Genomic DNA, 15,890 nt, shown 5'->3' with positions numbered 1-15,890 from the left:
CATCCCCCGGTTTTAAATACCCATATTTTAAAAATTTAATGATGTCTTAAATAAAATCCTTCTAAAATGTATTAGATATTTCCTGAAAAAATAATTATATTTTATGACTCAAGGCTTTAATTATGTTCTTCCCTAATATGTCTAGGAATAGCAAGTCACAGTGGTAAGTGTCTAGATGTTGGAATAAACAGATCTGAGTTACAATTCTGGATTCTGATGCTATTAAATATGTGACCTTGGGTAGTTACCTAACTTCTCTATCCTCATTTTCCAACTCTGAAAATTGGAATAATAATAACAGCCCTCTGCACTAACTATACTTTCCTATTTTCTGTATTCTTGATTCTCTGGCATCTGGGGCCTTGCTACCTGGGAAGAGACTGCCCGTGGTAGGTTTATCCAATTCTTAAGAGATAGCAAGGAATGCATCTCTCATATACAAACTAACCAACTCAGAGACCAAATTCCAAACCACCCCCTCTGTCTCACTCTTACACTCCAGGAGGCAATATTCCTCTGCCCTAATCACTCCAGAGTTAAGTACCAGAAAACCAGGAATAGCCTGTTTGCCCAGAGACTACTGAATTATTCAAACTAGCTAATCCTAAATCTTCTTACCCTGCCTGGCCTTTCCTTTCCTGCAGAAACCACAATAAAGGCTCTGGGCTTGCCCTTTTTGCTTCCTAGATGACCACAGGGAGGTAATTATCTCATCTGTTTGCTTCACCATATCTGAGTAATAATAAAACCTATGTTTTAAAACACCTTCATATGGTTTTTAAGAAGAGTAAATACAAAAAATATAAAAGTGCTTTTTTTTTTAATCCTCACCTGAGGATATTTTTTTCCATTGCTTTTCAGAGAGAGTGGAAGGGAAGGAAGAGAGAGAGGGAGCAAGAGAGAGACAGAGACAGGGAGGACACTGATGTGAGAGAGCACATCGACTGGTTGCCACTCGCACACGCCCCAACTGGGGCCGGGGATTGAACCTGTAGCCCAGGTATGTGGCCATAACAGGTAATTGAACCTGAGACCCTAAGGTACAAAGGCTGATGCTCTTCTAACCACTGAGCAACACCAGCCAGGGCCAAATGTACTTTTTAACCACAATAACCAGCCCCCCTTCAAAATCAAAGGATTAAATGTGAAAACACAAACAATAAAAACTCCAGAAGAAAACACAGGTAAATATTTGTATAAATTTATAGCAAACAGACTAAAGCCAGGAATCATAAATGAAAAGTACTGCTTTTAAATTTTTTAAAAACCATAAAATCAGAAGTCATTAAAAAAAGTACTGCTTTAAAATATAAAGCTCTGACTTGATAAAAAAAAATAAAACAGGGTTATAAGATATAAATTGAAAATGTGGAAAAAACATTTGCAACTCATGACATAAAAAGGATTAATGTATACAGAGACATGAAAGAGATTAGTGATTATCTAGGCCTGGGAATATCACTTTCATTACTATAAAACTGCAGTAAATCTCATCAACTCAAATAAAAGCAATTACTTCCCTAAAATTGTTACATCTGTTATTAGAGTATGGCTGAAAACAGTTTGGATCACTAAAAAGCAGCTCACTATATCCTGTTTAATATTCATTTACTTACAAATAAACATGCATATATAAAAATATTATTCTTGTTTGCCCCCTGATCCATTATAAATTCTAACTAGTAAAATTAAAATAAAGTATATCTACTTGTAATAAAGAATAAATTCTTTATGAATAAAGCACCTTAAAAAATATTAAATATGTGTTCTAAGACAGAAAAAGACTTACCGTCCAAAATTTTATAAAGTACTGTAAAACTGTTGTAGCCACGAACAGGCAATATAATAGGGAATACAATAAAAACAGCAGGAAGAATTTGTAATTAGAAAATCCCACACAGTTATTCACCCTAGAAGAATAAAGAAGGTCACACTGTAAAAATAAGACAAATCATAAACTCACAGAAACAAAAACTAGAATGTTTGCCAGGGGCTGAGGGAGGGGAAATGAGTTGTTTAATATATACAGTTTCAGTTTTCCAAGATGAAAAAGTTCTGAAGATTGGTTGCACGGTGTTATTAACATTACTAAACTGAACTTAGAAATGGTTAAGACAGTAAATTATGTCTTTTTTAACCATAATAATAAATAAGATATTCAAAAAAACTTAATCATTATTACTTGGAAATGGGTCATTTGGGAAGTAGGGAGCAATGTCTTAATTGTGAATGTGTGATTTAATTGTTGTATAAAGATTTGGAATTTTAATGTTAATTCTTAACATATAATTATTTAGATTACTAACATCAGAATATATTTTTAAAGGAAAGCATTTAATATAAACATGTATATATAGATCAATCTTGTGTATAAGTAATTAAATTGACCTTGAAAATTCTCTCTCCTTCCCACCTCTCCACCCCATATGTGACTTCCTCTATTTTTATACATACCAAGGACAGTGATGATCCATCTTAAGAACACATCTAAAAAACAAATAAGCATAATTCTAATTGCTGATAATTTTTTCCTTAAATTTATCCCTTTATAAATACATCTTATAAAAACCAATCCAGTAAACATAAGAGAAAATTTCTGATATTTCCATCAATACCTCCATAGGTAAGAGGTAATAATTTTTTGCCTTGGACCACATTAAGTGACATTTTAACATACAGATATGGTGCATAGAACACTTAGTACATTAGCTAGTCCAGCTCCAAATCAGCTAAGGGAAATGAAGTGAAATACAGACAATCCCTGTTTTAAACATGTTCAAGTCATAAAAATAAAACTTTAAAAGCAACTGTGTTAAAATATTAACACTGATGGGCTTATACATGTATATTTCCCCCCCACATATTTTATAAAATTCTATCCCATGGATAAGCACTACTGTACTTTTATAATCAGAAAAAAAAAATCCCAAAATTTGCCTCCCCACCAGTATATGTTATCTATATATTTATAAAGTCAGACCAAAGATCATCTCAATTAACAAAATAAATGAGTAAAGTAAAACCCAGAAGGTTAAATAGCTTGTCTAACTAAAGTTCAAGGATTAACTGGGATTCCCAAACTAGGGATCTTTCCTTCCACATATTACCTTCTCATAAGTACACAAGGAATAAAATCTTTTAAAAGTTTTTCTGGGAACAATGTTACAGATGGAAAAAATATTTTTTATGTGTGGTTTGTTAGGTTTTAATAAGGACATTTATAATAATAAAAAAAAGAAAATTGTCATTTTAATCCAGGAAATAAAGTTATTCTTAAGGGAGTTATTGCTTACTTGTTCATCAATATTATATTAAGCATAAACATAGAAAATATATTTAAAGAAAACTGCATTAGACCTGGCCGGGTGGCTCAGTTGGTTGAAATGTCATCCTACACACCAAAAGTTTGTGGGTTCAATTCCCAGTCAGGGCACATACCTAGGTTGTGGGTTTGACCCCCAGTCAGGGTGCGTACAGGAGGCAACCAATTGATGTTTCTACCTCAGATCCATGTTTCTCTCTCTCTCCCTTCCTCTCTATAAAAACATATATCCTTGGTTGAGGGTCAAAAAAAAAAAAAAGAAAAGAAAATGCCATCAAGCAGTATAGGAACTGTTATTAAAGATTACTCCAAAGTATATTCTAGCTTATGGAAATATTAATGTTAGCCACCATGTGTAGCAAATAATGGGAGAGGATGAAGTGTTTTTGCTAAGTATGAAGCATATAAAATGTTCCTTCCCCTTCTGTTCTATCACCGATTTCCAATGCTGGGGTTAAAGGAAAGTAAATGAGGGTAACACTTACATGTCACATGCTGAGCAGTGATGTGCACGGTCAGGTTTAATCAACTGACATCTTTCACAATATCTGATGGCTTGAAAGATGTACAAGTTTAGTTAAATTGACTATAAAATTTGCTTTCATTTCTTGTATAAATAACTCAGGAAATTGACAACTAATTACTCTTTCATCAGGTTTGATACTAGTTCTCCCACGGACTAGCTGGTGACCTTGGGCAGTAACTTACATTCTAAGAGCCTCAGTTTCCTCTTCTGTAAATGTAAATAATACCAAGTGTAATGAACTATTTTGCAGATTAAAATGAAACCTTCTAGAACATATCAGATTCTCAATAAAGCAGTTATCACTATAATAAAAATATTATTCTTAATAAAATATAAAGTCAGACTCTGATGAGAAAAATAAGTGAGGGAGAGAAAACCAGGGAGATTAAAAAGTGTACAAAAACAACAAACAAACAAACAAATAATAAAAAAATAGAAGTGTACGAACAGTCATGACGGAGAACACCCAGGAATAGATTCACTCCACAGACATCTCCTGATGCATGTTTAGTGAAACACTATGTTAGAGACCAGGGAAGAACTCTTGGCTGCCAGACGCTTAGATAAAGTCACTGAGATGAGAGGGGAACTGATAACTAAAAGGGTGTGATTTGTCATCTACAAGATAAAAATTTAAGATGTTCTAAGGAGACTCTAAATCACTTCTTGTTAAAGTGAAGTTAGAGAGGTGGACAGTGATTAAAACTTTAAACTGGATTTAGAGGGTAGAAAATAATCATTCCAGGCAGAGAAAAGGCAAAAAAAAAAAAAAAGGTGGGCAAGGATAATCTGTTAGCAGAGTGAACACAGGGAAACAGTGTGGGACAAAGCTAGAGATAACTGCGAGCTAGATTGAGACTGGAGGCAAGAAGATTTAGAAAGACACATTTTGTTTCCTGAATAGATAATAATATGTCCATAGGGCTAGAAAAAGCACAAAGAAGAATTCAATGAGAAGGACCCACTCTGGTGCCTGGCCCCCAACTGCCCTCTGTGAAGGCAGCTCCATTACGTTCAATGATCTCTGGTCTATGGAAGGTCAAATTTCTGTAACACACATTCTGTAACTTCGTGCTTTGAAGATGAATGGGTATTGCTTCTATAGTAAGAAAAAGAAAAAGCCCCAGCATTTGGGAAAGCAGTAGAAATACAGTATAAAATGGTTCCCCAGAGCAGGACCTGCCAGCAGTAAGAAGATAAGTCTCAGACCTGGCCACTCGAGACACTGGGTACCTCTCACTGCGCCTCACATCTTCATCTCTAAAATGGAGACAAGTGCAGCACCCATCTCAGAGTTGTTCTGAAGATTAAACAATCACCAATAAAGTGCTTGGCCTGATCCTGGTGTAGTATTCAACAGATGAATGGTATTGTTAAGATTAGAGGATAGTCGTTATAAAGAATGAAAAGCAGTAAAGCTTCTTTAAGAGTAAAGACTTTAGCCCTGGCGGGTGTGGCTCAGTTGGTTGGGTGCTGTCCAGTGAACCAAAAGGTTGCTAGTTCAATTCTTGGTCAGGGCACATGCCTGGGTTTCGGGCTCAATCCCGGGTAGGGGCGATGTTCCACTCTCACATCCATGTTTCTCTTTCTCTCTCCTTCTCCCTTCCTCTCTCTCTAAAAATCAATAAAAATTTTTTTTTAAAAATATATCTTTATTGATTTCAGAGAGAGGAAAGGAGAGGGAGAGACAGAGATAGAAACATCAATGATGAGAGAGTCATTGATCGAGCCCACAACCCGGGCATGTGCCCTGACCAGGAAACGAACCCCGATCGCCTGGATCCTAGGTTGATGCTCAACCATTAAGCCACGCCCGGCTGGGCAATAAAAAATTTTTTAAAAAGAGAGTAAAGATTTTATATCATGGCTCTTAACTCTTTGGGGCACATGTACTGCTCTGAAAATCAGATAATCTTGCTATGAATAGGCTACCTGAAATTTTGTGTATAACCTCAGGGCTTCATAAATTCTGTGAAATCTTGGACTTTGGGTTAAAAAGATCTAATCTGCAGAACTATAACTACTAAGAATTATTGTTAACCAGACCTCTCATAATTAAATATAAGAAAGGATTGTCTTGGCCATTGTGGCTAAGTTGGTTAGGCAATGTTCATCTGCCATAAGGTTGCTGATTCAATCCCCGGTCAGGGCACATACCCGGGTTGGGGGGCTCGATCCCCAGTAGGGGATGTGCAGGAGCCAGCCGATTGATGCTTCACTCTCACATCAGTGTTTCTCTCTCTCCCTCTCCCTTCCTCTCTCTCTAAAAATCAATAAAAATGTATATATTTTAAAAAGGATTACTTTAAATTAGCTATCATATACTGAAAATTCATTATGTACAAAGTTCTATACTAAGTGTGAATCTACTAACCCAGAAATGTAGATATTATTATCCTCATTTTAAAATGAGGAAACTGGGGCTTAGAAAGTTTAAGCGATTCTCATTGTACTAGTAATAGAAAAGGTGGGGTTTGATCTGAAATTCATGTTTTTATTCCATACGGTAATATACTAGGTTATGTTAGAAGAACAGTATTAAATGCACCAAACAATTAAACCCTTGGTCAAATATCACCTCCAAAAATCTTGTACAAACTTTATCCTTTCTTAACTCATAACCTGTATATAACTATACAAAGGAAAAGTCCTTTTATTTCCCCTTGGAGTTGAGAAGTATGGTGGGTTCTGAAGCCAGAGTACTTTGATTTAAACTGTTTTTTTTTTTACATATATCTGTCTGACTTTGAAAAAGATACTTATGCCCTCTGTGTCTCAGTTTCCTAACCTGTAAAGTGGAGACAACAGTATCACCCTCAAAGGATTGTTGTGAAGTTTAAATAAGTTCATAGACGCAAAGCACTTAGAACAGAATAATTGTTAGCTATTACTATTATCTAGTACTTAAATGAATTCAGGAGTTATATAATACATAATTTTAAACAATTTCCTGTATTTAAATGACCAGTTTGGCTACTCATAGTTTCACCCCTATTACTACTGCAGCCTCAATGGAGGCAGTGGGACAGTGGAAATACCAACAGCTTTGGGGCCACACAAACCTGAGTTCAGATTCTGACTCTCTGAATATTACCTTTATAACCCTGAACAAGTTTTTCCCCCCTGTGCCTTTTAACTTCTCTCCATTCCAATTTAGCACATGATTGATTTTTTTTTAATTACTCAGTGATGACAACAATATTAAAATTCAAACCAGAATTTCCAAATGACAGTATACTAAGAATAATAACTAGAACTTTTCTCCATAAAGGTAAAGTTAGAAATAAAAGAATATGCAGAGAAAAGAGACTCATATTAAAGTGAGCCTCTTAAAAAAATCTTTATCAGTATATTTACATATCTGTATCTGAAATACCACAGAAGATACAGAACACAGGAAAATCTTGTTCCTACCCATGTTATTTGTGGAATCACAATATCCATTTTATTAGTCAAATCATGCAAATATAACTTGGCAGGAATGACCATATTTTAAAAATCATTTGAGTAGAAAAGCTTAAAATTTGTTTTTCTTACTCCTTGAGCCTGATGTGGTGTAGATAGGTAAGTCCCTTGCTGTTCTTCTCAAAATTTCTTGTTGTCGTTCTTGGCTGAATTCTTTTTCATAATGTTCCCTTTCAGAACTGGACAAGTAGAACTATAAAAGTAGAAATGACTATTAATTATTTTTAACCCCCAAATTATTAACTATCACATGCAAAAAAAAAAAATTTTATCTAGAAGAGAAAAACACACAAAACTTTTCTTCTACAAAGGAAAAATTTGTCTTCAAATTTCTTTAAGAAGCTAAATCAAGTACATTTTAACAAAACTACATATTTTTGATAGATTAAAAAATATTTGCTCGGGTAAGTGTGGGGTAGAAAGGGTCAATGGGGAAAAAAGGGGACAGCTGTAATTCTTTCAACAATAAAGATAAATTTTTTTTTTAATTTGCTCTACTTAATTATGGCAAAGAACATAAACTAAATATTTTTGCATCTTTGTTTTTTTACAGAGAAAATTTAACTCCTCCATCAAAAAGGTAATGAAACAGATACTAGTAAAAATTCTGGTGTTTGAATGTTAGTGTCAAAGAGATTTTTAATTTTTGGAAAAATGTCCGAAGATTCACTTCCTTTGGGGTAAAAGGCTACATCACAAACTGTGGGGTCCTACTATCTTCTGGCCAAATGTCTCAATGAGGTCAACGAGTCATTATATTACGACTTTGTTTTAGTGTTTAAAAAGCTAACCAATGAGTATTTTCTCCAGAATACTAAGGATTGTCAAGCTAAGCATAGTCTCTTTTTCTCAAACAAAGACTCCTTTATGGAGTTGTTTCTAGTTTTCATTTCCTGTTTTTATTCCCATGGTGTAATCTGCCTGTAGTTCATCTCTTAAATAGCATTTTTCCCTACACAGGACTTTAGTTGCTCTTCCTTTGATGCCATCCCAGCACCTCAAGGAAACCGTTTTACACTTCTATTCCATGTAACCAGGAGCTTTATGTTTCTATCAGTCTTTACTTCACAGAGGTTTTTAAAAACTCAAAATGACCTGAGACCTGCTCTTAATTGTGTTTTATATTTTAACAATACTGTTAATTGATTTTTATTTACTTACATGATTTTGCTCAAAATGGCCTAAGGAACTGTGACTGAAATTTTATCCTTTTATATTTACATATTTTGGTCTGCCTGTTAACTCAAATACCCAAACTCCCTATACTCTTGATGCCTCATTATCAATAACAGTATTAGCTTATCAACGTAACCTATTCTGTTATAAACAAGGCAATAGTTTGGCATAGAAGAGCGAGCTGTGGTTGAGGAAACGGATCCTAAGAGGCTCAGGGAACTGTCTGAGACTATACAATTATTGGCAGAGCTGATATTAAATATAAATCTTTTGAGCTCTACTCTAGTATGTTTCCCTCCATATTGCTGATGTAAAATACATGTTCTTGCTTTTTATAGACTGTTACTCTAACCTGACCAAAACACCACAGTGTAGGAAGTGGAAGAGTCTATTTAGATTACCTGGCCTGGCTCCCACAATACAATCTGGATGGCACAAGAAATCCAAATTACTTATAAAAAACAAGAAGAAACACGGACAAATAAACAAGACAGAAAGATGTCAGGAAAGATTCCTATGATCTTACATTTGAGACTTAAGGTCATTTATCTAACTTTAGGCAGGGAGGAATCGTCAGACCACATTTCCAAGATCCACCCCCCGTTCTTGAAATGTTCAGATACAGAAGTATTTACCTACTTTGTAAGATGGCCCGTTCTTTAAAAAAAGAATGTAACTTGTTAGAAAGTTCTTCCCTGAAAGGCCATGTCTCTGAAACATTCAAAAGCAAGAGAATAAAAATCATATGGTATGACTGAGGCAGCAGAGGGACCTAGGCCTGGGCCCCAAGGACACCAGATGGACAGAAGGAAATCAAGGCGGCAAAAATTTCACCACCTCTCCACTCCCTACTAAACGCAGAGCTAGCTAATTTTATATCCCTTCTAACTGCACATGTTTAAACTACTGACCCGTATACACAGTTGATCAAGGTATGACTACCTTCCTAGGATGGCAGTAATGAATAGTTTGACATCTTGGCTCTCACAGCCCAGGGACAAAGATAGTTGTTAAGCAATTCGACAGGAGGAAGTAGACAGAGCCTGAAATGGGAAATTCCACAAGCCCACCTTTTTCAAAAAAGCCTGTCTTTTCCCACAAACCCACTCTGGCCCCAGCTTATAAAAGTAGCCAAGCAGAGCCAATCGTAGGATCTTCCTTTCCTCTGTGCCGCCTCCTTTGTGCTGAAGCATAAGCTTAATAAAACCTATCAGAGGGGCTTCTGGTCAAGATGGCGGCGCAGGTAAAGGCCGCACTCACCGCCTCCCACAACCACATCAAAATTACAACTAAAATACAGAACCATCGCTCAGAACCATCTGAAATCTAGCTGAACAGAAATCCTACAACTAAGGTATGATGAAGAAGCCACTACAAAACTGGTAAAAAGGTGAAGACAGTACAGAGTTCCAGTGCCAGGAAGAGCAGTCCCCATAGCTTAGGCTGTGAAAACCAGCGGGGACGGTGGCTGCGAGTCAGAGAGCTCTCGGTGTCCAACCGGATGTTCCTCTTAAAGAGTCCACGCACAACTTGCTGACGAACTCTCTCTGAGCTCCAAAGCTGAGGCAGCAGCTCAAAGGTGCCATAAGGGGACATACAGGGAGGGACTAAATTGTCTGGCTTCAGGTGAGGGCTAGAGGGGCAGCTTTCTCCCAGACAGAAGTGCTTGCAGAGGCCATTTTTCCTTGGCTGAGCCCTCACTACACAGAACAAGCAGGCGGGCGCCAAAGCTGAGTCTCCATCAACCAGGCTAACAGTGTTGGCCTTTCCCTGCTGATTGCCTGAGGCCCCACCCTACCTAATTGTGAGCCCACCCAAGCCATTTCCAGAGGCTTTTCTACATACAAACAGCTTATCTCGGGTCATGCTTCAGACTTTCCTAACAAGTCTCTCAAACAAGCAGCATCTAGCCTCTGCATATCCCATACCACTTGCTGTGGCCCCAGGACTGGCACTAGCAGCAGCTGACCTCTCTCAGCTTAGATACTCCTGGGCACCTCAATCCCAGCACAAGTAGCAGCCATCTTCAGACACGTTTGTAGGTCATATCTGGTGGTGTTGTGCAGGACACAGACAGCTGAACTTGGCCTGTACTTCCCAAGATGTCCCAGAGCCAGTGGACCCACTGGACAGCTTCAGACCACGCTGAAGCACCATGCAACAACCTCCACAAGAGACACGTGCAAGGAGCAGACGCAGTGGGCATCAAAGCCCCCCTGGTGTGAGTGACGCACTGTGGGGTGGACTGCTGCATAGCAGGTCCTCCACAATGGTCACACCCAGTGGTGGAAGCCAGTCAGCCTAGGGATAAATCCCTCTTACTGATGTGCCAACAGCAATCAAGGCTCAACTACAAGAGGAGGGTACACAGCCCACATGGGGGGTGTACCTCCAGGGCCCAGCTTAGGTGATCAGGGAGGCTGTGCTATTGGGCTCTATAGAACACCTACAATACTAGTCCACTCTACCAAGTCTGGGAGACATAACAGTTCTACCTAGTACATAAAAACAAATCTGTGGAGGCTAGCAAAATGAGGAGACAAAGAAATATGTCCCAAACAAAAGAAGAGAACTCCAGAAAAAGAAGTAAACAAGTGCTGGTCAGTTTGGCTCAGTGGTTAGACCGTCGTCCTGTGGACTGAAGGGTCTCAGGTATAATTCTAGTCAAGGGCACGCACCTCAGGTAGATTTGATCCCCGGCCCCAGTAGGGTGTGTGTGGGAGGTAACCCATTGAGGTGTCTCCCTCACGCTGATGTTTCTCTGTCTCTCCCACTCCCTTGCACTCTCTTTAAAAATATCAATGGGAAAAATATCCTCAAGTGAGAATTAACGAAACAAACAAACAAACAACAAAAACTAAACAAAATAAAGACAAGTAATCGATTAAATGCAGAATTCAAAACGCTAGTTATAAGGATGTTCAATTAACTTAGTGAGAAGTTCCAACAACATAAAAAAGGATCAGTCAGAAATGAAAGACACACTACCCTGACCAGTGTTGCTCAGTGGTTAGAGTGTCAGCCCACACACTGAAGGGTCATGGGTTTGATTCCCGGTCAAGGGCATATACCTGGGTTGCAGGTTTGATGTTTCTCTCTGTCTCTGTCTCCCCCCACCCACTTCCACTCTCTCTAATAACCAACAGAAAAATATTCTTGGGTGAGGATTAACACCAACAAAAAACTACATAATAACTGAAAAGAAGAATAATTGAAAGGGAATCAATTGTAGAGCAGACGAATCCAAGAATCAAATCACTGATTTGGAAAATAAGGAAGCAAAAAACACCCAATCAGAATGGCAAAAAGAAAAAAGAATTAAAAAAGAAAAAGAAAAAGAGAATAGTGTGTAAGGAACCTCTGGGACAACTTCAAATGTATCAACATTTGCATCATGAGGGTACCAGAAGAAGAGAGAAGGCAAGAAATTGAAAATCTGTTTGAAAAAATGGCAGAAAACTTCCCTAACCTGGTGAGAGTCCCAAACAAGATGAACCCAAAGAGGCCCACACCAAGATACATCATAATTAAAATGCCAAAGGTTAAAGACAAAGAGAGAATCTTAAAAGCAGCAAAAGACAGATAGTTACCTACAAGGGAGCGTCCATAAGATTGTCAGCTGATGTCTCAACAGAAACTTTGCAGGCCAGAAGGAAGTGGCAAAAAATATTCAAAGTGAAGAAAAGCAAGAACCTACAACCAAGATTACTCTACCCAGCAAGACTATCATTTAGAACTGAAGGACAGATAAAAAGAGCTTCTGGGACAAGAAAAAGCTAAAGGATTTCATCACCATCAGTATTATAAGAAATGTTAAAGAGTCTTCTTTAAGGAGAAGAAAGATCAAAAATAGGAATAATGAAATGATAATAAATCATATCTATCAACAATTACTTTAAATGGAAATGGATTAAATGTTCCAATCAAATGACATATGGTGGCTGAATGGATAATAAAACAAAACCCTTATATATGTTGTCTATAAGAGACCCATTTCAAATTGAAAGACACACACAGACTGAAAGGTATGGAAAAACATATTTTGACACACACAGACTGAAAGTAAAGAAAAAAGATATTTCATGAAAATGGAAAGGAAAAAAAAAAGGTGGGGTAGCAATATTTACACTAAACAAAACAGACTTTATTTTTATTTTTTAAAATTTATTTTTAACCATCACTGAAGATAGGTTTTTATTGATTTTTTTAAAAACAGGTTTTTATTGATTTCAAAGAGAGGAGGGGAGCGGGAGAGAGCGAAACATCAGTGATGAGAGAAAGTCATTGATCGGCTGCCTCCTGCATGCCCCCTACTGGGGATTGAGCTCGAAACCTGGACATGTGCCCTGACCAGGAATTGAAAAGTGACCTTCTGGTTCAAGGGTCAATGTTCAACCACTGAGTCACATCAGACAGGCTATTGATTAGTTTTTTTAAAGAGAGAGGAAGGGGGAGAGAGAGAAAAATTGATGTGAGAGAGCAACATCGATCAGTTGCCTCCCATACACTCCCTGACTGGGGATTAAACTTGCAACCTTTTGGTGTATGGGACAATGCTCCAACTAAGCCCCCCGGCCATGGTGACAAAACAGATTTTAAAACAAAGACTATAAAACAAAGACTATAACCAGAGACAAGAAAGGACCCAGCAATTCCACTTCTGGGTATTTATCCAAAAACTAAATTAAAAATACATATACAGACCAGCCATTGTGGCTCAGTTGGGTGAGCATCTTCCTGTGCACCGAGGGGTTGCTGGTTGATTCCCAGTTAGGGAACATACCTGCATTGTGGGTTCGATCCCCAGTTGGGGCACATGGGGAACATAACTGATTGATGTTTCTCTCCTACATCAATGTCTGTCTGTTTCTGTCTCTGTCATTGTCTCTCTCTCTCTCAGCTCTCCTGTCCTCTCTCTAAGCATATCCTCAGGTGAGGATTAAAAAAATGCCCAACATACTATATGTTCATATGTTCATTGCATCATTATTTACAATAATCAAGATACAGAAGCAACCTAAGTGTCAATCAATAGATAAAAGGATAAAGAAGAAGTGATGCAATAAAATATGACTCAGCCATAATAAAGAATGAAATCCTGCCATCTGCAACAACATGGATGGACCTAGAGGAAATTGTGCTGAGTGAAATAAGTCAGACAGAGAAAGACAAATGCCATATGCTTTCACTTATATGTGGAATCTAAAAAACAAATTAAATGAACAAGCAGAACAGAAACAAAGTCACACATACGGAGAATATTTTGATAGTTGTCAGTTGGGAAGCAGGTTGGGGGAATGGGTGTAAAGGGATTAAGAAGTACAAATTGGTAGTTTCAAAATAGTCACAGGGATGTAAAATACAGCATAGGGAATATAGTCAATAATATTGTAATAACTATGTATGGTGCCAGGTAGGTTTATCGAGGTGATCTCTTCATAAGTTATATAAATATTTTTCACTGGGCTGTATACCTTAAACTAATATGATAGTGTATGTCAACTGTAATCTAAAAATAAAAAATTACTTTTAAAAAAGTCTGTCGGGAAATTTCTCTGGGGTTTCCTCTTGATTTCTATCTTGGGGAACCCAAGCACCCCAATGCCAGTAGCATGATGTTAAATACATATCTGGACAAGAGATATTCCAACCAAATTTTAGTTTCCTTGTAAAATCTGAACAAATTTCCCTAGGCTATCCTATTTGTAGCCTACTATAGTATTTCAGGCCTCAACATCATTATTTTTCCTTAAGAACTAATGTTATTAATTATGAAAATCTGAAACCAAATGAAAATCTCAAGAGATGCCCAAATTTTAGATGAGGAATGAAATAAAATTTAAAATGGATTAGTTTTGAAATTATTACTAGAAATCTATTTTCCATTAAAAACTACTGAACAGCCCAGCTGGTGTGGGTCAGTTGACTGAGCATTGTCTCATACACCAAGAGGTTACTGGTTAGATTCCCAGTCAGGGCACATGCCCAGGTTTCTGGCTCCACCCCCAGTAGGGGGCGTGCAGGAGGCAGCTGTTCGATGTCTCTCTACCTCTCCCTCTCTTTTCCTCTCTCATATCAATAAAAACATATTTAAAATAACAAAACTACTGAACATTATTCAAACTATGAAATGTCATTTTAAAAAAAATAATTTTTAATCTTCACCTGAGGATATTTTTATTCCATTGCTTTTCAGAGAGAGTGGAGGGGGGGGAGAAAGAGAGAGAGAAAAACATTGATGTGAAAGAGACACATCGATTGGTTGCCTCCTGCAAGCACTGCGGCTGGGGACTGAGTCTGCAACCAAGGTATGTGCCCTTTGCCAGAACTGAACCTAGGGACCCTACAGTCCACTGGCCAACAGTTTAACCACTGAGCCAAACTGGCTAGGGTTGAAATGTCATTTTAAGTTCAGTGTTCAGACAGTTCAATTTAAATATATATTAAATACCAATCAAGAGCTTAGCACTGTCCCAGTTATTAGGGATCCAAAAATTAAAAATATACACCTTGCCTTCAAAAGTACATTCATAAAGTCTAACAGAAATGTTAGCCATGTAAACAAAGAATTGCAAATTACAAACCAGCATTACAAATACAACATTAACTTTACAAGGTAAGATAAAAGCTGCTTTGGGGGTGGGAGGTGTCAATGAAAGTTTCCTAGAAGAAGTGGTATCTAAGCTGGGTTTTGAAAGATAAACAGGAATCTTTCAGGAAGACAGAGAAAGAGAATCTTGGCAAAAAAAACAGGGTATAGAAGCACAAAGATGTGAAAACAGTGTGTTCAGGGTAACATATTACTTGAGTACAGAGTTCCAGGAAGACGTGATGGAGATGAAATTGGTAGGATTTTAGTTCATGAAGCGTCTTGTGTACCATGCAAATGAGCAGGACCTTCATTTTATAGCTGACCGACAACTTCTGAAGGGTTGCCAGAGGAGTGATGGAAACATATTTTATTTTTAGAAAAATGACACTTAGGGATGAAAGATGCCTACCAGCTCTTTCTTTCTTTGTTTTGTTAATTCTCACCTGAGGTATTTTTTCCATTGATTTTGAGAGAGAGGAGAGGGAGGGAGGGGAAGGAGGAGGGGGAAAGGGAGGGGGGAGAGGAGAAAGGGGAGAGGGAGGGGGGAGAGGGGAGACAGGGAGGGGAGAGAGGGGGAAAGGGAAGGAGGAAGGGGGAGAGAGAGAAACATGTATGTGGGAGACACACATTGATTGGATGCCTCCTGCATGTGCCCTGACCTGGGGCCAGAGATGGAACCTGCAACACAGATACATGCCCTTGACTGGGGATCAAACCCACCCCCCTTCGGTGCGAGGGCAGATGCTCTAACTACCAACACTGGGCAGGGCACCTACCAGCTCTTCATATGCTGCCTCTTCCTCACCATT

At 37.9% G+C, this 15,890-nt stretch overlaps 1 protein-coding gene across 4 annotated transcripts in view; it reads right to left on the bottom strand.

Annotated features, from left to right (window-relative positions):
• Positions 1-15,890, bottom strand: part of ZDHHC20 (zDHHC palmitoyltransferase 20) — a 73,975-nt gene that overhangs the window by 29,186 nt on the left and 28,899 nt on the right. For all 4 annotated transcript variants that reach the window (XR_015714048.1, XM_087814407.1, XM_087814408.1 and 1 more), the window contains exons 4-7: positions 7,386-7,506; positions 3,808-3,877; positions 2,455-2,487; positions 1,790-1,910 (exon numbers count right to left, since the gene is read on the bottom strand). Coding sequence is in view for 3 of the 4 variants with exons in the window: in XM_087814407.1 (XP_087670533.1) it covers positions 1,790-1,910; positions 2,455-2,487; positions 3,808-3,877; positions 7,386-7,506 (345 nt within the window). In the remaining variant the exon portion in view is untranslated. The remainder of the gene's footprint in view (positions 1-1,789; positions 1,911-2,454; positions 2,488-3,807; positions 3,878-7,385; positions 7,507-15,890) is intronic.

This window comes from Miniopterus natalensis, chromosome 2 (genome assembly GCF_054644295.1).
Source record: "Miniopterus natalensis isolate mMinNat1 chromosome 2, mMinNat1.hap1, whole genome shotgun sequence".
Lineage (NCBI taxonomy): Eukaryota > Metazoa > Chordata > Mammalia > Chiroptera > Miniopteridae > Miniopterus > Miniopterus natalensis.
The sequence above is the reverse complement of the archived record's forward strand: the minus strand, read 5'-3'. Positions and strand labels throughout refer to the sequence as shown.